Source organism: Athene noctua, chromosome Z, assembly GCF_965140245.1.
Source record: "Athene noctua chromosome Z, bAthNoc1.hap1.1, whole genome shotgun sequence".
Taxonomy (NCBI): domain Eukaryota; kingdom Metazoa; phylum Chordata; class Aves; order Strigiformes; family Strigidae; genus Athene; species Athene noctua.
Window position 1 is genome coordinate 43,489,744 of NC_134077.1, and position 24,150 is coordinate 43,513,893.

A 24,150-nucleotide genomic window follows, 5' to 3' on the forward strand; every position below is an offset into this window, starting at 1 on the left:
GTACCTGCACAGTGTATACTCCCAATCTCAGTGTATTGTGTTGCTAATTGGCAACAAGTTGTAATCTGTTGCTTTCTATTTTTGTGGTTTTATTTTAACAGATTTATATAAAACAGTGGAAGTTTTTAGTAGCTGCTTATTTTCACTTACAAGTGTGTTTAATTTATCTTATTCTTTTGATTTTCAGAATAAACTGTGTGAAAGTAAAACACCTAGTCGAGTTCAAATAAGATTATTTTCCTAAACAACTTAGAATGCATTTTTGAATACATTTTAAAATAGGTCTATACCATTATGTGATTCTGAGATATTCTTTGTTGTCTTGGTTATTGGCCAAAATCAGATTTTTCAGGGTGAACAAGAATATGAAAAAAATTATTCTTGGACATTAAGTATCATAAATGATCCCCATCTAATTGAATTCAGCTTTATTTACTGCCGTTTTAATTGTATCTGTTTTTGAGGTTCTGATTTGGACAGTAATTTAGGATGTGTCTGCAGCTCACTTACAGGTCAGGTGGCAGCCTATGTAGGCATCACCTGAGATGTCTCTTCTAACAGCACAACACCACGGTACAGCTGTACAAGGCAGCCCTTGTCAAATTAGACCTGACAAATTCATGATGCAGTTGCTGCATTCCTGCCTTCTGTGTAGGTCTGCTCATGCCAGTGGTGATTTATAAGCACTAATCCCATGGCCTGTTTTGCTGAGTTCAGTGTGTAGGATTTAATTTACTCTTCAAGAAGCAAAAGAGAGAATATAGACTTTTAGAAGTATTGAGACTGCAATAACCGCTGAAAGTATGTACACCTCATCCAATCTTGCACACAGAGAGCAAACCTCAGAGTTAAACCAAGCTGCAAAAGTAGATTGAAGTTGTGCTGGGCCCACCTCGGTTAAGATATCCTTAAGAAAGAGTGATTCTTCAGAAGCATAAGAAAAAGGATAAGGAGAGACATGGCATACAGTTCATTGATGCATCCTTTTCATCATGTTTCTTCTGTTTTTCACTACTTGTCTGCAACAGTGCACTACAGTGTGTATTTTTGTATATTTACACTGTAAATACACTTGACCCAGAAAACTGAAGTTCCTGTTGGTATTCAGTCCAGAAATATATGATAGGGCTAGATTGGGTTTTTTTCTTCAGTTTTGTTTGTTTTCAGAGCTGAAGTATTTTTTAGGCTTGCCCAAAAAGTAATAAAAGCACTATCCTAACCCAGGCAAGCATCATTGCACTGATACATGCTGCTTGCTGAGGTCCACATGGGGAAGCGGTTTTGATTTTGTATTGAAGTGCAGTGGAGGCAGATGTTAGAAAGATATCGGTGCCATTAGGCCTGTAATGGGCACTGACACATTCTGTTGGGATGCATGATTAGTCCATCCTGGCTGTTCCCCTTGCTAGCTGGGGAAAGGCATCCTTATTACAGTCTTCCTGACTAGTGATTCAACTCAGACATGCCTGGTGTGGTCAGAATAGCAGATATGATTTATTGTCCTCCAGAATGGAGTGGTCATGTGTAGGGCTGCTCAGTAGGTACCTGTAACAGCTTTGGCTACATCATTTGCATGCCGCCTTATCACTCTTTCTTGTCATCGTTGTTCTCCCTTTCTCTGCCTTAATCCCTTTGTATATCAACAGCCTGCCCTTAGTTAGTTCTATGCCACTGGACCTAGTCGTTTCTCCTACTGTTATATATGCAATCTTGGCCATATATGCTGTTACTGATACAGTTACTAAATCCTCCTGACTTGATTCGTCCCAAAAAGGTCCCTGAAACTGTTAGCTGTTGGGTTACCTGTGAAGTTCAGCCACTTTGCTGATTTGTTGAAACACTGGAACAGGTTGTCCAGAGAGGTAGTAGGTGCCCCGTGACTGGAAACATTCAGGGTCAGGTTGGATGGGGCCTCTGAGCAACCTGATCTAGTTGAAGATGCTTCTGCTCATTGCAGGGGGATTGGACTAGATGACCTTTAAAGGTTCCTTCCAACCCAAACTATTCTATGATTACTTGTAGTGTCTGTGAAATCTGACCATCCGTCATGGTGCTGTTTATAACTTTTGTCATCATCTCACAGTATTACCAGTCTCATCAAGCAATCTTCAAGTCATGTGCCGGTTTCCCTCATCCTGTTGTTAGCTTAACCTCAAGCTAGACCCTAGCCGTCTGCCTGTGGCCTTAACATGCAGAACAAATCCAAACTTTGTTCTCACAAAGGGGACAGACCTGTTCCTTTTGTTTGTTTAATCATTAAAGAATTTTCCAGCAAAAAGACTTTATTTCTGTAGGGTTTTTTGATGTAAAAGAAATGAGCAATTAAATATTGGGGAGGATACCTATTTTCTAAAACAGCACCAGAGTAAGTGTTTTTTTCTGGTGTTTTGTAAGTGAATCTTGTTAGCAGTGGGAGGAAAAACTAAAACAACAAATGTGCATTTGCTAATATTTACAGTTTTGTTATAGAAATGTTCTTCTATTATGAACAGATAAAACATTTAAATGAAGTTAAATGTAAAACTGGCTCAAAATTAGATAAAGTGGATTTTTAAAAATTGGGATCTTTTAAGAGAGTGGTCTTCATATATGAGAGAACAACAATTACAATAATTACTTATTAGGAGCAGGGGATTTGGATATGTGGCTTTGAGACTAACTGAGCCTTCAAAATAAAAGTAATGTTTGCCCATTTTTAGAGTAATTTATTTGCCTTGCTACAAGTATATACAGGATCTTAGGGTGGCTAAAATCACATATTTTACCTCTTATTCTTTTTCCTATTCTTGTGTCTTGGGTAAACTACTCTGCATAAACTCAGTCCCGCTTCTATTAATTGTGTGTGCTGTTTATCATTGTTAGTTTCTTCCTTGTGAGAACATTCAATCTGTCTAGATGGGAGAGAGGTTACTCCCAGAACAGTGCTGGTACTATGCAAATAATACGTAGGAAAATAGACCCATGGAATCAGTGCTGACAAGTAGTTGTGTCTGTTCCAAGCTAAGCCCAAGTGCAATACAAGGATTACAAAAGAAAAGATGAGTTCAGTTTTTATTTTCTTACCTTAGGCAAATGAACATTGCTGCCAACTTTTCCCTTTCTTGTCCAAACCAAGCAGTAGTCCCCTAAATGATCAGACGTAAGTGATGGTGCCAGTTCAAATGCTTTGTCACCAGGAAAGATGCATATAAACATTTATTCTTAAAGAAAAGATGGTGTTGCTGCAGTTGTTTAGAGGACTGGAAGAGTAAAAAGCCAGATGGTCAAAATCTTCAGATCCTTAGCTCCTGGTAATTTCTGACACTGAAGTCAATAAAGTCATGCTGGCTTGTTTTTACATCATCCTCCTCTTTCTTACAGTGCAATAAGGAAATCCAACTTTGAAATAACTAAAAAGCATGACACAGGAATGTGATCAAAGACAACATTTTGAAGTATTAACACTACAACAAAGCTAAAAGCTTTTTTGAGTGCACACAGTAACTGGCTCTGTTGGCCAGGTGTCTTAAACCTTTGTTGGAAGACCACTGGAGCAAAAGCAATGAAGTAACTTTCTTGATTATTTTATCTTACATTTTGATGGTGTTCTGGACCACCAGTCACATACTAGATCTCCAGTGTGAATGGTAGTGGATAAATACAAATCAAAAAGGCAGTTTTGGATTTATATATTCTGCATTGGTCTTGTATTTAATCAGTGTGGCAATAACACAATTCAGAATCACTCCACAAAAACACATGCATCTCTTGATTTTTCTTCTATTCCAGTAGACTGTGTATTTTCTCCTGTTTTGTTACTTGTATGATTTTTGTTTTAAAGTCACTTTCCAAAATAGCAGTTGCTCACCTTTGAAATTCTGGTTTAAACACAGTGATTTACAAATGTGCTTCTTTACTATTTTTATATTTTTGGTTTTAGTGATATGCTTTAGAAAATGTTGCAGGATGAAACTGCCGATGAGAACAGAGGAGAAAAATGCACATGCGTGAAAAAGTGCATAGCTTTAACTTTTTCTGTTCATGACTTTCTAAAGTTTCTTCTGTTGGCTGCTGTTTTTGCTTTATACTAATGTCATCTCTGTTTCTTGGCATGGGCTTCTGCTCAAGGCTATTGTGAGTATGGCTTTCTATTTACTTAACACTACTTTCAGTTTATAGACATTTACTGGGGTGGGTTTTTTTGGGTTTTTTTGATTCTGGGGTGTTTTTTTTGGGTTTTTTTGAAGATACTCACTGTGTATGAAGTGAGTTTAAAATTAAAATAAAATTTACCTGGAAGATTTTATTCAGAGAGCCTATCTAAATGTTATTTAACCAGAAAGTGGAACACTGTAAGTTGTATGATAATTTTATGTGTCTGTAATCAATAAAGATGAGAAACAGAAAAAGCGTAACATTTCTGATATACTTCAGTCAGAAACAGTCTATTTCCTCTAGTTTCTATGGGGACAGGAATTTACTTCAACTGATTTGCTACATGTTTTCATGCAGATTACATTGGAGTATTGGTAGGACAGTTCTTCTAGCAAATTTTGCTGCACTTTCCAATTTCAGGTTACTCTTAAGTCTTAATTATGAAAGTACTGAAGAAAATAAAACAACTAGATCTTGTTTTATTGATCTAGTTCCTGGGAAAATATTTATAAAATTATAAAGCGCTCTAATTTCAGGAAGGTGACACACAGCTATGGAGAGAAGGATTAATACCACAGAGTATGGCTTTTAAGTTGTGATCTAAAACTGAGTGAAGTAAAAAGTTTGATTTTGGTTAGAATGTCACAATTATATGGTTTAAATAATTTTGAAATTATGTTAAAGCTTCACAATATATTAAAATAAAACATTTAACTTTCTATTTTAGTCAATTCTTCTGAAAAAGAAACTTGAAGAACACCTGTAAGTATTTTGCTTGCCTATTTTGTTTGTGATTTGAAATGATGTGTTTCCCATATGGTAAGGAAGGCAGTCATTAATCATGCATCTGGAAAATACACAACTAAGAAAAATCGGATAATACAGAATGTTTGGGAATCTGCTGTTCAGATACTCTTTTCATCTCATAGAAAACCTTTGTGAAAGCAGTAAGAGCAATGAAGGAACCATCATTTTGTGGTTGTTACAAAACTTGGCTTAAGGGTTGTGCAAATCTTTACCCAAGAGGAGTAGGTAACTTTGTTCTGAGGAAAGCATATTAATGTAAACAAAATTAATTTGATTACTTGTTAGTATACATTGTGGCAAAAAGGTAACGTTTTAGGAAGTGTTACCATTTTGTTCTGCTATTTCTGCACCTCTTTTATTTCCCTAAAATGCAAAGAGCTGTTTGCTTTTTTGACTGGCTTGCAAAAACAAAGTCGTTTCTGTTGTCTGTGGGTTTAGTCATTCTTTCTTAGTGTAATATCAATTATGAGTATTCATTTTGAGCATGCATTATACAATTAACTGTAAATTCTAAATTGAGTTTACAATTACTGAAAATGAAGATGACTGTTCTCCATACACCGTAATGTTTTTCAGCTTATTTAACAAATATTTCCACAGTGACACTGTCATTTGTGCTTGTGCCCCACAGCAAAAATCATTCATGCTTTTAGAGATATATCACTGTCTGAGGATTTTTTGTATCACTTTATGTTCATTCAAGCACAGTAAAAATATTGGGAAAACATTATATGCTTTTATGGTTTGTAACAGTGAGAAGCTCCATGAAGCTAACAATGAGCTACAGAAGAAAAGAGCTATTATTGAAGATTTGGAACCAAGATGCAATAACAGTTGTGAGTTACCTGTGCAGTCCATTTCTTTTGTAAAGTATTTCATGTGCAAGGGCTTTAATTATAATATCTATAGCAGGTGCAAGACAAACAAAATGTACATTTTAAGTGGCAGTGGTACGTAAGTTGTTTATCTCTGTGGAAGCTATGATGACCAAGAAAAAATCTTTTAACACTTGAAATGCAGAGGATCACATTTTAAAGACCACCATAGTAAGAATTTACAATGATCATAGAAATACCAAGTCGTACCTGTCATTTAACCTCAGTTGTTCAGAACTGTTCTGTCTCCTAAAACCCTAATTTAGGAGATCCTTGCTGCCATCCACCGTCTTAACTCCCAATATGTATTCCTTCACTGTGCTTTCAGAACTGTGTTATAATTTGAGAAAATTTTCAGACATTGGTCAAAGAGAATATAGGATATGTCATATTGCTCAGGTGTTATCCAGAACCCAGCATCCAGCTGCTTTTTAGCACATTAAAGTATTGAAGGAGGTAGATTGTCTTTTCCCAAGCCTATTGTTAGAGAACAAGGCAATAGATTGCAACCAATGGTAGCTTTTCTGGTTTGTGCCAAAGCAATTTTATTCATAGAGATGGAGAAGATGAAAATATCAGTTCAGTATTCATTACATACATTCAGTATCCAAAAAGAATTTTCATTTGTGTTGAGCTAGCAGAATATGTTATAAATTCCACTTCTTAGAAAATGCTAGAACACTTGAAAATGAGGTTGATGGACATAATGAGTAGCTAATAAACACATAATTCTGTCATACTTGATAAGCTTCAGTGAGAATGTAATAGTGGTCTTCTAACTCACTAGCTTCTAAACATTAGGGCATATTGAGGCTTCTGTAGTTTACTAAAATTACAAGTTGTGTTTTAAAAACCTAGGTCTGATCTTTTGCCTTGGTAAAATAAAAATAGTTGTACCTTCTTTCTTTCCACACTCAGAAAAGGTACATAAATTATTTTTTCAGATTCTTTTAACTATGCTGGATATAGCAAAATGCTTGGGCATTATACAAGAATCGTGGCACATTTTGAAAAATGAATTATGGCAGTCTTGGAAACCATCTGCTCTTGGTCCTGTTACTGATCAGTGAAAACCTTAGTTGATCCTGTTACCAGTTTAGTATTTTCTGAGTGCTGGGAGAGAAACTGTAGGAAAAATACAAAAGAAGGTTTCAAAATGAGGCCCCAAAACAGATGGACTGAGGGTTGCCAAGTATCTAATGTTGCTCAAGAACCAGACGCTGTGTTATATGGTGTTTGATCCAGGACGATGCAATTGTTTGGGGTTTTGTTTTTGTTTTTTTGTTTTCTGAGAACTGAGATGATGTATCAAAGATGTACAAGCAGTAGTGTCTTGACATATTCTTGTATCAACACAGGAAAAGGCTGTGTAATGAAATTGTCCCACTGGTTTGTGGTGATGCTTAAAAAATGTGGGGGAAAATTGAGTATATTGATGCCTTGACTCTAATAAATGGTGTTCAGTGTTGCAGTTTACGAGATTTAAGCAAGAGTTGTGCCTATGAAGAATTATTCCTCTTACATAAAATAGGAAAACTCATATTTATCTGAGTTACAATAGCAAGATATTATGGAATCTGTAATTCATTACTAAACTCAAAATGTGTGTTCAATAATGGCATTGATTTATGATTCCATTTCTCTTTATTTTTTCTTAATTTAAAAAAAGGCAAAATCTGTGTACAACCAACCATGTCACGAGACTGTATAAGAGTACATATTTTTATTGTGTTTTTGAGATGTTTAGTAATTAAAGCTATGGTACCTGCTACATCATGTTCCTTACGTGAGCTTATCTTAACCGAAACAAATTCTAGCTGTGCCTTAAATATCTGTTGAAAAACATGAAAATAAACATAATATAATTATGTTATTTTCCGATGCATGCGTCTCCTGACATAAAGCACTCAAAATTGAAGAATTACAAGAAGCTTTACGGAAAAAGGAGGAGGAGATGAAGCAAATGGAAGAACGATACAAAAAGTATTTGGAAAAGGCCAAAAGTGTAAGTATGTATGTTCCACTTGAATGACAGACAGCACCACATGTACCACACCGCACCACACTCTGCAGTGATAAGAATAAAGGAGGTAGCTATACATACTAGCAAGTAAAAGAGAAGGAAGGCCCAGCCAGATCTTTTTGTCTTTGTAGCATTACGGTAACTAATTAATTCTGCAGATTTTGCCCTGGTTTTGTGTCCATGGCTGTCCCCTTTTGCTACCTATCCATTAGCCCTTCTGATGCCTCTGTAACCTATACTCACTGCTACAGATATTTGAGTCACCCAGACAAACTTAGTTAAGCACACTTTCACATCAGCTGATGACAAGGAGAGGGTGTTAAACCCTTTGTAATGCTGTGATAACCTATTTCTTCACAGAAGTTCTTCCAGACTTGTGTCTCTGGGTGACAAATGTATAGATCAGCTGAAGCAGTGTCCGCTCTAGGACCAGTGGTATGAAATAAATTGAAGTAGCTGTGTATTTCAGAATTGGAGTATCACCCATCTAAATCAACTCAAGGGAAGGAAGGTCTGCAAGCAAAAGTACTCTTTAATTGACATCTGTGCTGGGACTTTTGGGGACTTCTGGCATAGTTATCGTGAAGAGTTTTACCTCTTTGAACACACAAATATTGCTTAGTAACACCAAGTGCAGGCACAGTTGGACCAACAAACTCTGCCTTTATCATTTTGCCAGAGAGGAAAAAGGAAGTTTGGAGTTCTTTCCTTCCCAGGCGGCTGGATCTGTTTGTGTATGTTTCTGAGTGGTATAGGCTTCTTCTGGTACTCAGTCAGTAATGTCCTGTCTTACATGGAACAGATTATTTGATATGCTTTTTTATAAATACAGCTTTTTCAGATTTCATCAGGTCCTAATTGCTCACATAAATTGCTTACTCTTTTTGAGGGACTCAGAATTCACAGGCAGAGGTAATTAGTTACAAATGTGCCAGAGCCACCTTTACCAATTTAAATTTGGTTTTGCTTTCTTTGTTCATCTTTTGCCCCTGATTTCTATTAATGTTCTGGTTTAGCTAACTGGTTTAGAAACTGTTTTTATGTGAACTGTTGATACTTTTTCCAAGTAAAGTGCTCTTTTTAACTGAACAAACTTTGAGAGCTGTTACATTTCTCTGATGTTCAGATTCTCTTTGCCTCTACTGTTTAATATATGCTTCTGTTGAGAAGGTGGCTAATATTTAAGTATGCTATTGAGGATATGGATATACTGCCAGCTTTGAAATGGCAATTCTGTGATCTCAGTCATTGTCCCATTTCTTCTTTTACTATACATGGATATTTTATTTGGGTTTCTTAAAAGCATACCTGTGGTTTTGTTCATCTGGTCATGCTAGTATCAAGATCTTTGCTACTGCTATGTATCATTACATTGCAATGTGCAAGTAGGTTTCTAATTTGACAAAACTTTATGCTTCCTTCTTCACTTCTTGTGAGATGTTTCAAGAGTCTTCAGGAAATCTAAACAAATCTCTTCTTTTGGTTTTGTTTTGTTGTTGTTTTGGTTTGGTTTTTTTACATCTTGTGTTGCTGACTTTGTCTCAGAGTATTCCAGTAAATGACAAAGTCACAGTAAGATTTATTTGTATGTACGGTGTGTAGTGTGTTACTCTAGGGTGTTTTATGCAACAGTAGCATTAATTACTTAGTTTAATTAGCTTTTTCCGATCTTCTTAATCAATTTTCAGGTTGGGTTTTCAAGTACAATCATTACAGCCATTCACTATAGAAACTATATCCAGGTCTAATGTGTATTTTCTCAGAAACATAGTACACTTTTATGAATCCTCCTTCATTAGTGCCATTCTCTTTCTATATACCCAGGGGTTTTTAAGGTATTTTCTACTGAAGGCTTAGGAATCTAGGCATTTTGCTGTATGCGTTCTTGGTTTAGCTCTGTGTTTGCTAGCAGTCATGCTACCCGTGGTGGATGCCACAAACATAACTAAGTGTCCCTTTGGCTTATTAGTAACATAATGCATGTGCCACAGAATGCTTCTTGGCTTAACAGAGCTATCTAGAAATGACAGCACCTCATAATTACCCTAGATAAGGTAAAATCATGACATCTTTCCATAAGGACCAAAGCAGACCTTCCTCAAGCATGAGGAATTGACAGGTATGTAAACCCTAGCTATAGAGAAACCCTCGAGAAAATGTTTTTACCACTGTGGCCCCAGGGTAGTGCAGCTAGGGGTAGGAACTGCATATGTGAGTCTGGGTTACTGAACGTCTTAGGCATCACTTTTTCCTTTCAGATGTTCTAATGTGTCATGGCTGATGTTCAGAGGCAGATCCTCTGTTATGCTGGCTGTCAAGATTGTTTTACAGGAATCAGCCTCTTAAAACTGCATATCACTCTGTTTCACATTTTGGAGTGTCCTTTCTTATCACTGAGGTGTTTTAATTAACTTATTTCTTAACCTGACTTAAAAGGTTTTAATACCTCGATATCTTTCCCTTCAGTTAGATTGCTTTAGCATGATTTAATTAAAAACAAACTGGTTTTCTCTTGCAGGTCATCCGCACCTTAGATCCTAAGCAGAACCAGGGTGCAGCTCCTGAGATTCAGGCTCTGAAAAATCAGTTGCAGGAGCGGGATAGAATGTTTCATTCATTGGAGGTAGTAATCATGTTTGCTGGTAGATGCTTATTTCCTCATTGTTTTTTAAGTATAGGCTAATACTTCTATTGTACTTTGGTTTTAAATGTATGCTTTTTTGATGTTTGTTTTATAGAAAGAATATGAAAAAACAAAAAGTCAAAGAGAAATGGAGGAGAAATTTATTGTTAGTGCCTGGTATAATATGGTAAGAATCTCACAAACTTTTGATTTTTTTTTAAGAAAAGATATTAATGTTAGTTGGTTTTCAGTGGTTTATAACAGTATTTATTCATGTACATTTTGTTTGTTTGTTTGAAAAGCATTTGTGCAAGTTTAGCCCCATGCAACGGGTGAGCACAGGGGTAAGACTGTCACATAAATGATTCAAAACATAAGGACATACTCTGTGCAGCCTTACAGCTTTTGTTGGGCCTATATGCCAGGAGATTTTTCATGTTTGTCAAATGTGTTCAAGACTTCTGTTTGGCAGAGGGTGGCTGCATTGAAACTGCTCTTCAAATAGAAAGAATCCCTGACCTGTGTAACATTCATGTTTCATTCTGCTTCATCATAGAGTTCAAAATTAATCTTTTTCGGTTTCCCTTGGAAGAGTTTCCTTCTTGCTGTTCTATGTTCTTATATGTCCATGAATAGTAAGCCAAAAATGGTACTTAAGCAGAGTGCTTGAATCCTTTAAATATTGAAGGTATTTTCAAGCAGTTAGTGTAGCATTAGTAGTATAAGTCCCACTGACAAGCAGGAGACAAGCCTGAGCTAAGAGCTGTGGTTCAATAGCCTGTCATGAACGCCAAGATGAGCACTGATAGCTTTGTCTGTGTCTCTCTAATTTGCCTCTGTTTTTATACACAACTACAGTCCATCACAGCTTCCCTCATTTCCTCCTTGCGTTTACTCCTTCTGAAAACATACTTTCTCTCAAGATCTGCTCCTGCCATATGAGCTGGTATTTTCACAGAGGATGACAACACTTTATTTTCAGAATAAATACTTTTCTAGGTCAACATGCTGAAGGGCGGCCGGGATGGGTAGGGGAAGCACTTTTAAAAAGACTTGTCCAGTTACCATGTGTTTATGTGGAGAAGTGTATGCTCAAATATGGGACACGGGGACCTTCTTCTTGACAGTGACTCCAAACCCGACAATGGTAGGAGTGGGGATGAAGAACACCAGAGAATTAGGAAAAATATCTTGCTTTATCCTTGAAAATATAATGCTTCATGTTTGAAATTGAAAATAGCTTAATGTTGGTGAAGAAGGAGATAAGAAAAAAAAAAAAGTAAATGAGTAAAATTGTTTCATGTTATGTGTTGGTATTCACTGAGAAGTATCTCTTTGTCCATAGGGAATGACTCTGCATAAAAAAGCAGCAGAAGATAGACTGGCTAGTACAGGCTCAGGACAGTCCTTCCTTGCTAGACAAAGGCAAGCCACGAGCACAAGGAGATCTTACCCTGGTCATGTCCAGCCAGCAACAGCAAGGTAGAGAAGCCTTGGCCTTAGAAAAAAAACCTGTGATCCAGGCCACTTCTCTTGCAAATGACAACATTCAAGGAAAATCAACCAGCATCCTTTCTCTTTCTCCCTTGTTACTGCTGTTATTTTACAGTTCAAGAAAGGAGTTTATTATGGTTTCTCATTGTTCTGTAATGCCCTTTGCCTGTATTTTTTGGAGTCCATCTCTCTCTCTCCCCCTTTCCCTCTCTCTGCATTTTTTTGAATGTGCCAAAGTTTTGAAAACATCTAGAGGAGTGCTGTATAATAACAGAGTCTTGGTGGTATGAACCCTTGTCTGTTAAAAGCCTCATACGGGCTGTGTAACAATGTACATTTCTTGTCACAGTTGATACTTTTGTGTCTATAAGGGTTGTTACACTTTATAAGACTGTCTTGTTCAAAGGGAATTAGGCATTTAGTTTCAAGTGCTAACCTGTTGCTTAAAAGAAATGCTGAAAACTCATTACAGAAATGCAAAATTAGTATATTATAATGTTGTGAACTATATTTGCTACTTACCAATGGCAGAAAGAATGACTTTTTAAAAATCTCCTACATCAAAGTTTGCTTTTATTCTTGGTATTTATTGGGGAATTAGGATGGATTTTTCAGGTTTTTCTTTATCTACTGGTGTTACCTCTTTTGCTGGCAGAGCTGAATATTTTCAAATGGTTTGTTCCACTCTTCTTGGTCAAGTATATGCTCTAATATATATTAGAAAAAGGTTGAGAAATATTTAGAATGCTTTAATATGCTGCTGCATCATCCATTTAAATGGACGTTTGTTTTAATATTTTATAATTATGGATGAACAGTACATAATGGATCAAGGCCCGATTAGTATTGTTGATGTTAATGTATTCCATGTCATCCCCTACTAAAAGACTTGCTTTTAATATATTGATTCAGGGTATAATTGTATTAGTTGCCTTACTAATGGTACCAGTGCCTTCAGGTGAGTTTGTTGCTGACTGTTGGAAACTGGCTGTGATTTGTTGTACTGCATCTTTAGTGTGTAGCTGGTTAATTGCATGTCATCCTATCACCTTCATGTTGATCAGTGGGGTGGATAGTGGCCCCTACTTTTTAATTTAGGTTCTGTTCCTACAAAGTTCTGCTTTTTCCCTGCCTAATTATATTATACCTATCATTTTTGTCAAAAGAATTGATGAATACAGAAGACCTGAGTATTAGATGAAAGTTTCATATACATACATCTTGCAATGATCAAGTTTTACACATTTTTCATTTAGAGACTGTTTGGACCTTCCCTAACTGCACACAAAACATTATTTTTTAACCTTATTTTAGTGCCTTCCCAAGTGAAGATATTTTTTCATAAATCACTTAAGAAAGAAGACATAGTAGCATTCATTAATCATCTGAAAGTCTATGTTAATTCACAACTTGGGTGGAATAAGCAAAGGATAATTACAGGTTTTAATCTATACTAAGAAATGCATTCAATATGTGTCTGAAAAAAATTAGCAATTCTGATTCTTCCCCCCCACACCCCAACTCACCACCTCCTGCAAACAGATGCTGAAGTCTGTTAGCTGTATATATGTTTGTCTTTTATTCCTCACATTTGGAAAAAACTGATTTTCTAAAAATTCTCTTTACTTATTCAACATATGATGTGTCTAGGCTATGCTTGCAAGATTAGATAAAGCAGTGAAAGTATCTTCTTGTATGCAGAAATGTAACAACGTAAAGGAAGTTTAGGACAATTTCTGTAGCTCAGTGAGGTTATACTCATTTTGCTGTTTTACTGAGGTACAGAATACTAAAGGGACAAGAAGTAGTATGTGTTATCTAGTAAGATGACCACAGTGTATGTGGGATGTTTTATACTGATCTTATTCTGGTCATTTGAAGAACTCTTTACCTCCTGTCATCTGTGAGCACAAGCAAATAAAATCACTTCTCTGGGGGAATTTGATGTTCTTGTTTGAGATTACAGCATTTTAGATCACCCAGAGGAAAAAAACTAAGAATGGCTAAAGCTCCATTTTTATTTTAATCTGACTGGCGCTGTCTGTTAACAGACTGCTAAAGCCTATTTGTGAAAACAAGGAATACCAGGACCTTAACTGGAAGTTTTATCCCTTAATTTTGTCTAATAATTTCCTGTTGTTATTAATTAGGTGCAGGTCTAAAATAACTTGAACACAATCTGCACACTAGAATAAAACTACTTGCTTTTACTGATTTAATATTCGTTTTGCCATTTTGTCTCCAAAGTTTTGAAGACAGGCAAATGAGCCTGATAGTTAGGAGAGGAACATATGCTGATCAGAAGCCTCATTTTTAGCTTTTACTTTCATATCTCTTATGGCTTCTTTTGCTTCTTGGTCGTTGTTGGCTTTTATCTTCTGCTTTGTGGTTCTGGTTGGTCTTTCTTTTTCCCTTAAGATAAGACACTGAAGGGTTTTCTGTAATTCCCTTCAAGAATATATAGCATCAAAGAGCAAAACAAGAGATTGAATCTGTGTTTTACTGTTCATAGTAATTGTTAGGCAAGACTGAACGAGCATTTAGTCTTTTGAGAATTCACAAGCTTGTAGAATTTCTGCTATCTCCCAGAATTTGTGTTGAATATAAAAAACTAAAAATATACTGCAATCTATATACTCTGTTGCTGTCCAGTTCCAGTAAGCAATTTGTTCTGTCTTCTAATGGTAATCATCAAGAATTGAATTCCTTGTTCTTCAGCATTTTACTTCTATTACTTGCTGCATACATTAATTTCCTAATCTTTGGGTATGGATGAATGCAGGTGGTGAACCTTCTTTCTCACAAGAACAGCTTCTTTATTGAAAAGGGTTCCACATTGTTATTTCCTTTCTTGCTACATAGCTTTAGAAGTAGCATGGTATTAAGAACAAGAAGGGGCTCAGAGTGTAACTGTAGGGAATAAACACATGTATAGACGAGCTACCAGTGAACATTACCTGTTCATGTAAGGCACACTGGTAGTTTTATATTCATTGTTTAGAAAGAATTAATACTACTGTTTTATGATGATCTTAAATAGTAAGTAGTATATGCCAGCTGTCAAGAAAATGTAAGATGATTTGTCAGTTCTAAAGTCCTTGGTATTTTGACATGTGCAAATGTTGTGATTTAACCCTAACCAGACACTAAGCACCACAAGCCACTCTTTCACTCCTTCATCCCAGTGGGATGGGGAGGAGAATTGGAACAAAAACCTAAAACTCATGGTAGTTTGAGATAAGAATAGTTAAATAGCTAAAATAAAATAATAAAATTTTTAAAATAATAGTTATATTGACAATGAATATGATTATTTTTAAAAATAAATAAAACTCAAGAAAAGTGATGCACAGTGCAATCGCTCACCATCTGCAGACTGATGACTGAGCAGCTTTTGCTGTTCCTTCATTCTCTAGTATATGAGACTATCCACTCAGCAACTTCCTGGATGATTTTTAGTGGGTTAAATTTAGTTTCACCACTTGATTTTCTTCTAGTCAGTGATTTGGAGGAAGACTGCCCTGAATGTGGATAACTTTTCTTTTTCTTATAAAGCAAAATCGGACCTGAATTCTACTAATTTCATAGTGATTTTTATTCTTGCCTGACATTTTGACTTTTTGCAAGGATTGATGAGGGAGGTATTTTTGCATTCAGTCACCTGTGCCATACTGATGTCTTACGGGTTTTTGCATGTGTATTTTAGGTAGAATGTGAACTCTGTGTTTTGCAGTAATATTGTATTGGTAAACTAGTATTGCCAAACCAAGTTTAGCAAAGTTTTCAGGCATTTTATTCACCAATATTATGCAAATAAATAGCTAAAAGAGGTAATCTGTCAGGAAATAACTTTCAAGGGGTGTTTTTTTCTCTAAATCAAGTAGTCATTCTTCAGGGGTGTCACCTACCGTTTGATAGCTGGGTTACGACTAAAATGTGATCTCAGGAAATCAAGCACTTACAAAGAAACCTTTTCAGAAGTCCTTCTATAGAACAACTGTACTAGCTAATGCTGGCAGTATGATACATGTAGCATTCTGTTAAAATGAAGAGATGAATCATTATAACAATTCAGTGAATGATGTTTTGAGCCTTACCAACTGTACACAGCCCAGACACATGTCCCCTTCCAAATCTGAGCAGTACTGCATTTTGACGTTGTGCCTTGCATTGGAAAAAAATGAAATCTTGTGTTTTATCATAGGTTGATGTAAAAGCAGGTAATGAATCTCACTTGCACTCACATCATCTCCATGAGCCAAATCATATTATTGGCTTGTGGCAGATGTCCGATTCCAGGTAGGATCCTAGCTGTGCTGCCAGTTTGTCCCTTTCAGGAATCACAAAAATGTCCTGGCCTGACTGATTGCATTGTCATGTTCCTATGATCTTTCTTCCCCCTGGAAGTCCAGAAAAGGAGCTTGTCAGTGACTCTGAAGGCTGTAAGTAAAAAGAAGGAGCGATTTCTTTAGTGTGAAGGAAACAGATGCAAGCAACTATTATGTACAGAAATCTGAAGAGCAGTATATGTCTTTCACCATTTTTGCTTTTTGGTGTTAATTTAAAAACAGTGAAACAGAACCTGAGCTTTTGGAGCTGTTTTTTAAAATGTATTATTATTATTTTTGAATGGCAGTTGATTAAATATTAGAGACTTTACTTAATGTGAATAAGGCAGAAGCTGTCGTCAGCCACAACAACCTCAGACTTCTTGTATCATGTACAGTGAACCCCCAGAGATTTTGACTCTACTGCCAGGTTCACTGCACTGTTTGGAGATGTTGCAGACTTATCTAGCTTTGTTTTCTGTTTTACTTTTGTTGATTCATTGAAATATTGGGACAAAAAGTTCATTTTTAAATTTATCAACTCATTGAGTTACTTAAGAATGAATTTCGGTTGAGGAGCTCTAGGAAACCTGACAAATCATACAGTCCCATGAGGCACTGGAGCCACACCTAGCAGTTTAAGCAGGGCAGCTTTCCAGATAAATTGTTCTGGTGTCAGATTTGTAGTCAGTGGATCAGAAGTAGCTCACGATAACGGCTGTAATTGAAGTCTTCATCCATTAGTTGCTTGGGGATGGTTTTGCTGTTAACTTTACTGTGGCCCAGGTTCTAACCTTCACTTTTAGGCCTTGCCAAGGTAATGCATAACTCCTAAAGTAGATTTTTGCATTAGTTATTGCTACAGAAGCAGTTATTTGTCAGCATGTTGAAGAGCTGATAACTACAAGCATGGTACAGATTTGAAATTCTGCAAATGGAACTTGAACCCCTAATAGTTACCCTTAGCTTTAAGAGAAGATAAAATCAACATAAAGGCCAATTGTTAGCTTGTTAGTATGCTCCCATTGTTACCGTGATCATGAAAATGAGCAGAATTTTAAGAGAAAATCCCAAATGGTATAGTATTTATGGAGTTATAAAATAGTTTTAGTGAGACCACCAGGCTTTTGATTTGGGTTTGAAAATTCATTATGTAATTTAAAATTTTGTAAAGCAGAGATTATAGTTCTCAGTTACCAAAGATCAGTAAGCAGGAGAGTAAGCGTATTTCCGAAGTTATCAGTGGTTTTGAGAGAGATTTTAAAGCTTTTTATTTAGCAGTGCCAGTGAAATCTTGGAATAGTTAGAGGCATGACATTGTAAGGCCACAATTCTTAGAATTATTGTCCTGTTTGTATTCTCTGGTTGTAAAGAGTTAGAATAGTGCAAGATGGTGTTAATACAGCTCTGGAAGATGCTATATTGAAAATTGCTATCTTTAAAATATCTAGTACCATGGAGAAAGACATAGAAAGAATAGATTGAGAAAGAAAAGCAAACTTTGGCAGTAGAAGCCAGTGAGTAATAAAGTTATGAAATCTACAGGAAGAGAAATCTAGAGGCAGTTACTTCAAAGCAGAAGCTTGGCAGAAATATTTGAATAGAGTGTCTAGTGTTAGACTTGAAAGTGAGTAGACTGCATTGCTCTGATAGCTTTGGTGATTGTGTCACGAAGTCCTGCTTTACAGGCAGCAGGTTTGTTGGCTAAAGAAAGGATCAAACATAGACCGGACAGGAAAAAAGTAGTTTCTCAGAGAGGACATACGGCTGGGTTTGGGTGGGGGATTTTTTTGCTTCAGGTTGACTTGTGTGAGCAGTGCTCTGAAATGAAAGTTCTTTTGTTGGTAGGTGTCTCCAGAGCTGGCTAGGTTAATGAAAAAGACTGCCATCATTTCTCTGTCTTCAATATGCTGGAGTTGTCTCAGTCAATTCTGTGTGTTGAAAAAACAGAAGAGGTCAATGAGAAGTTAAGGAAGATTTTAAGGGATGGATAGCCACTTGTACTGAAGTAGAGCTAATGAGATTAGGCACTGAATATTGAAGGGAAATGCCTTACTAAGAAATAATCCTCCAGGCTGGCAAGAAGCATTCACTTATAGCTGGAGTATTTTGCACTGACGAAGGAAATAAGAGAAAGTCACTCCCCTGTAGACACATCATCTGCTACATAAACTGTCTCTTTCTGCAGATGCTGCAGAAGCAATGTCAGGTTATGCTGAGTGAATTTACCCTCACATCTCATGTCTGTTGTCTTCTGAAGAGTTACTACCTCAACAGGTAGCTTTAAAATATACTGATTAATTTTGAGGAGTTCTCCAAGAGAAAGAAATTGACAGACTTTTTTTTAGAACAAGATTAGAATTTCTAATCAAGAAAGGGCACTGTCAAATGAATTTGTTGAAAAAGAATATGCTGTCCGGAGTTTACAAGACTTCTCAAAAGTACTACTGACTCAAAGAGAAACCTGCAATGTCATTTCTGTTTATGTGCAGCAGGACACTTGAAGTGCTACTAAATATTAAGTCTGAACTAAGTAATAGCTCCATGAGAATAAAGGACTAGACTGTTCATTTATGCACAATAGAATAGATACATGCTTATGTAGCTTGAACTTTTAATTTTTTTTTTATAGACTAACTACAGCAATCTTCATATTATTAATCCTGAACTCTGTAACTATGCACCCAAGCAGTGCCAAGCAAGCTTAACAGCAAAGTACTCAAAATACACTCTCAAGGTCTGCTTTGCTGAATATATTAATTTTAATTATTTTTATTTTATTTTACTTATGTTTCTATTTGTTGTTCGACTATGGTTAGTATTCTGGGTTGGTGAATGAGAAGAAAAAGGGGGTGCACAAGCGGCAGGACTTGTATCAGAAAGGCAGATTTTTTGCAATAAATCCTTGATTTTACTTATAAATATTCTTATCTATTTAACCTGGATTTTCCTGTCACAAAAGCTGTTCTTAGAATCATTTTTGACCAGTGAAATACTAGGAAGAAGGAAGTGGGGAGAGAAACTGCTTGCATGCTTTGATTTCATTCTGGTGAAGCTATTGTGCTCTTTGTAACATCACAGGGAGTGCCATGTGAAAATGAGAATGAGCAGTTAGTGCTGTGCCATGCTATGTAAGGATATTTGTGCTACTTGGGGATGCTGAAAGCACCATAGCTGTGTTAGTAAAGCATTCTACCTGTCCAGTTAGACTGGCCAAAAAAGAGGGTGCATCAGCAAGGATGGAGAAATATGCAAGCTCTCCAGTTCTCTTCCAAACTTAGATTCACTCCCACAGCATTGTGATGAGCACTTTGGGCTGCTCAGTGGCTCATACTCTGCTTATTTTATCAAGAATACATGTCATTTTCTTGCAATTAAATCCTGTATTTGCAAGCAACTAATAGAATTTGCCAGTATAGTGTGGCAGTGATGCTGTTGTAGCCTCATGTACAGGATGAGCTTTGGTGAAACATGAACATTTAAAGTCTTCGGTGGTGCTCAGAGCTTGAAGACTCAGACAGAGTCATTGTGACCCTGATTGTCTTTAATACATGACCACAGCAGTATTGGACAGGCACCTTTCACTTTAGTTTTTTAACTGTTGTACTCACAGACAGCAGGAATGCCTGAGACTTTTTCATCACTGTGTAAACTTTGTTTCATAGCTGTGTTATTTGAGAACAGTGCCCTGAAGCACTTTATTCCGAAGTGTTTAAATTTGTCTTAATTATGTCTAAATTTAGATATGTTCAAGACTGTTTTATTGCTTTTCCCAATTACTGGTGTGTAACCTGCTTGTTAATTTGAAGAGCTGCTCTGGCAAAGATGCTTTCCCTGTGAATTTGCACAACTCTAAGTAGAGACAGCCTTACTAAACTGCTCTGAAAAATAACTGTTCTGTTCTCTGGGGTTTTCAATAATAGTATGTTATCTGCTTTTTAACTTTCTTCTTTATTCTTTTATTTGCAGTGATGTGGTTGCATGACCTGCAGCATTATTATAACAGGGACTGTTCAGTGCATGACTTGCTTTTCTGTCCAGACTGCATAACCAAAACTTAACCAGTTCTACACTTAAGACTCATGACCATCTGATTTCAAAGGGAGATCTACTTGCAGAGAAGCTTACCATCTTGGGGAGTGGCTTTCTCATTTCCCACTTCCATTTACTCTTTCTCTTCACAAAAAGTCTCCTATGAGGCTAGAAGAGAGAAAAACCAGTATTCAGAACTCAACAGGAGGCGTTCTGCAAACTGACAGAGCACTGTCAGCTCTCCATTTTACTTCCACCTGTCCACTTAATTTAATTCTGATTAACAGTATTAACACACAGACTTTCTGCAACATTTTCATATACTGAACTATAAAAATCTAGTCCTAATGAGTTCCTAAAAATGCCTTTTGACGACTAAAATTTCAAAGAATGTGTACCCTTAAAGGATCCACTTTGCATCTTTAAAATTAAAGAGAAGGAGGTGTTTTACCAGGAGAAATGACTAATGAATTGCTGCTTGGCCATTCCATCTTCCTTAGAAAACCAGTCAAGGTTCATCTGATAATCTCCGAGCCAGGCAAACTACCAGGTGGCATTTTGTTCACAGGCACTGCCTGGTTCCTTGCTATGTATATACACTGTAGTTTGTGGCTGTTGTATTTTTCTCTCTACATTTTAGCTGTGTTGTCATTTTCTTTCAGAAACTTTTTTTTCAATCTGTGTGCAATTGTTAAAACAATCTCAGAAAATAACATGAATGGAGATAAGTTTGAAAGCTGTCTACACTTTCAGTATTATGCAGATTGTCCTCGCCAGTTTATAATTTGGGTCGTTTATCTTTTATCTGTACTATTTTTTTTCCCTCTCCTTATTGCAGTCTTAGCTATTTTAATTTCCAATTGCACTAGCTTGGCTGTTTCTTTGTATTACAAAGTTTAGCTATAAGAGTTGCCATATGTAGACAGTGTAACTCAAAATGCTTTGTACTGCCTATATTAATTTAAAAAGCTGCTTATTTAATATTCTCAAGTATCTGCACATTTGTACTACTGTATCTTTGTTTTGTATTGGGCACCCAGTACTGGCAAGATTCAGAAGAAGGTGGGAGTGCTGTAGTGTTGTAAGTTAAGAGGTTTATTGTATAGGAGTTAGTATGTAACAAATGGGGAAGGGCGCTTTTAAGCCATAGCATTTGCAGGAAAACCTGAAGAGTCTCAGTGGTGAGTACTGCAAGTGGTTTGGTTTAAGTCTAGTTCTAGAGCAACCCCATTCTTGCTCACTTGGATCTTAATCCTGCAAAAATATGTACTCTGCTCACTCCAAAAATGGTTTTGCTTATTCAGGCAGTAGCATGACCATCAGCCCTGGTTTCCATATGAGCACCCCCATGCTGGAGAAATGCTGTGTCCAGTAGCCTCTGCCGTCACTTCTGGTCACAAGACACAGTACGAGCTTTGTCCCTGGCCGGTCAAGTGGGGCTCTGGGCAGAGCTGCACCTCATGTGCTGAGACACCTGTGTGTGTTCAGTCTTCAGGGATCTGGATACCCAGTGCATCAGCAGTGACTTGGAGAAAAGATGGATCACGTCCGTGCCTCTCTTTCCAGAGGGGTCTGTGTGCCACCCTACAAAGGGAAGGGTGGGTAGGAATGGGCTCCAAGCAGTGCAGGAGGGGAAAGGATAAGCATTAAGATCCTGGTAAGGAGTGTGTGGCATGTTACCTTCTGGATACTGTACTAGACAGGGGAGCCTGTGGCTGTCAGGTGTGCCAGCTGACAGCAGTCTGGAAAGACCCCCGAGGGGGGAATATGTCTTTAGTGGTCCACCAGGACCTGGTGTGGTGAAGTCTGATGTGACTTGCAGGCAGGATCTGGGGATTGGTGGTGACAAGTCAGGTATCCCTGCAGCAGAGGCAGCAGCACTTTCATCAGGCTGAGTCCACCAGAGTACTAAAATGATTTGTGTCTTTCCAGGTCCTAGCCATTGATACCTCGTTATGTGCCAGGGCAAGCATTACTAGAAGAACGTCTTTTTGTTGGGTGTTAAAGGCATGGTTTGTTTCTCATTTGCAAGTGCTGCTCTGGCTGGGACCACACCCTGCCCCAAGCCAGGCTCTGTGCAGGGCAGGAAGGGATGGCTGTGTTTGCATGCACCTGCCTGCACAGGTGTCTCGAAGTGAGGCTGAGCAGTACCTCATTTCTCCAAGTGGTCTGTGCAGACTAGAGCCTAAGTATCAGTTGTTCTTGAGCCTGAAGACATTTGTGTTGTCAGTGTGTTTAGTTTGAATTCGCTAATGCAACAGAGAGATGTCAGGTGGAGCCAGTAACTCAGCAAGTGAGCTGGCTGCTTAGATTAGCCTAGCATCTCTGTCATGAAGTGATTGAGAGCTCACAACTTGGTGATCTCCAGCATGTGTCTGATATACTAACTTCATTTGTGCTGCATAGGAAACTTTTACTTTCTTAATAGCAGCTTGTTTGACTGTCCTGAATTATGTGTTAACCAGTATGAAAGTAACTGTTTGTGAAGTTGCCAGTGATATATTTTCTATAAAAGAATGGATTCCTAGAGTGTCAAAACATGAATTTCCCATTTCAGTTCATCTATGAATTGTGTGACTACCAGATTGTCATGGTAGCAGTATTAATATACATATCTGTATATAGACAAAAAACATACTCAGTAATGATTATTGGAATCAAAAGGTTTAATATTTTTTCCCAGTCAAATACACTAATGCTTCCAGGGTGACAGAAGAGTGTACAGTTGTTAAACAAATTGTAAATAAATGCTTATATAAAATGTAAATGCTTGTTTTTCCTTTATTTGGTAGTGGGATATAAAGTGAGGCCAGTGCACAGTTCATGTTACAGTTACTTGTTTGAGCCTGGAGTGCTGTTCTGCTCTGAGGTGAGGGTAGCAGCCAGCCGGTGATCAACAGGGAGCTCAGTGGAGTGGGAGTAACACAGGTAATACGGACCTTGCCTTTAAGTGCACTTAGAATCAGTCACTACAGAACAGCCAGGGAAAAAAATGGGACTTTTTATAAAGCAAAGCTACACCTGGGCTGCTTTAGTGTTAACTGGATATACAAAGGGCATCTTGGAAATGCTTTTCTTGGGGCTGTGCAAAGGAGAGTGAATGGCAGGTAGGCAGCAGCAGGAGTACACCACAGACCTCTTGACTTTTGCTGGAAAGTATCCGATCTGGCTGCCTCATCACTACAAGAATTACCAGACATGGTTTGCCTCTCAAAGGGCCAAGGCTAAACAGCTGAAGTAACAATTTTCTCTTGCTGGTGGAAGTTTAGCTACAGAGCTAAAGGGGGGGGAACCTACTGGTAATACAGAGGGAAACAGTTGTCCTTCCTTTCTGCATTGGTAAGCAGATTTTCCACCTGGGGTGGGTGGGGGAGGCACTGTCAGACATAACTGTAAACATTGGTTGTGAAAGAGATGGCAACAGCCAGCACAAGATATTGAGCCCAGGAGTGTCATCTGTGGTGCTGGTGCTGAGAGGGATGCCTGAAGACCCCTGTCACAGCCTTTCAGGAGCTGCCCTGTACAAAGAAAGCAAAAATGGAAGGATCCCCTGCCTGCCTCCATGCTGTATCTGGGCACTACCATGGGCTGTAGCATCCCTGTGGCAGCAATGGGAGAGCCCTGGGCAGCTGTGTTTGCTAGCTGGGGAGGGCAGGAGAACACCAGAAGTGATGGCCAACTCTCCTAAGCCACAGGTAGTGTAAAGTGGATAGTGATTCACTCCAATCCTCTGCCTGCCTCAGTCCCAACCTGTCACTCCTCTTCACCTTGGTCATTACTTCATCTCTTGCCTCCAACCATCATCCTCTCAGCTACCCTGTCATTTCCACCCCC

At 37.6% G+C, this 24,150-nt stretch overlaps 1 protein-coding gene across 2 annotated transcripts in view; it reads left to right on the top strand.

Annotated features, from left to right (window-relative positions):
* Window positions 1–23,083, top strand: part of HOOK3 (hook microtubule tethering protein 3) — a 94,209-nt gene extending 71,126 nt beyond the window's left edge. Inside the window, exons 17-23 of one of the 2 annotated variants that reach the window (XM_074931840.1) lie at window positions 4,862–4,896; window positions 5,695–5,777; window positions 7,721–7,821; window positions 10,358–10,462; window positions 10,578–10,649; window positions 11,808–11,944; window positions 20,254–23,083. In XM_074931840.1, coding sequence (XP_074787941.1) covers window positions 4,862–4,896; window positions 5,695–5,777; window positions 7,721–7,821; window positions 10,358–10,462; window positions 10,578–10,649; window positions 11,808–11,944; window positions 20,254–20,269 — 549 coding nt within the window. In that variant the 3' untranslated portion in view covers window positions 20,270–23,083. Of the gene's footprint in view, window positions 1–4,861; window positions 4,897–5,694; window positions 5,778–7,720; window positions 7,822–10,357; window positions 10,463–10,577; window positions 10,650–11,807; window positions 11,949–20,253 lie in introns of those variants that run through there. The other variant, XM_074931841.1, reaches the window with a different exon arrangement.
* Window positions 23,084–24,150: the final 1,067 nt, after the last annotated feature.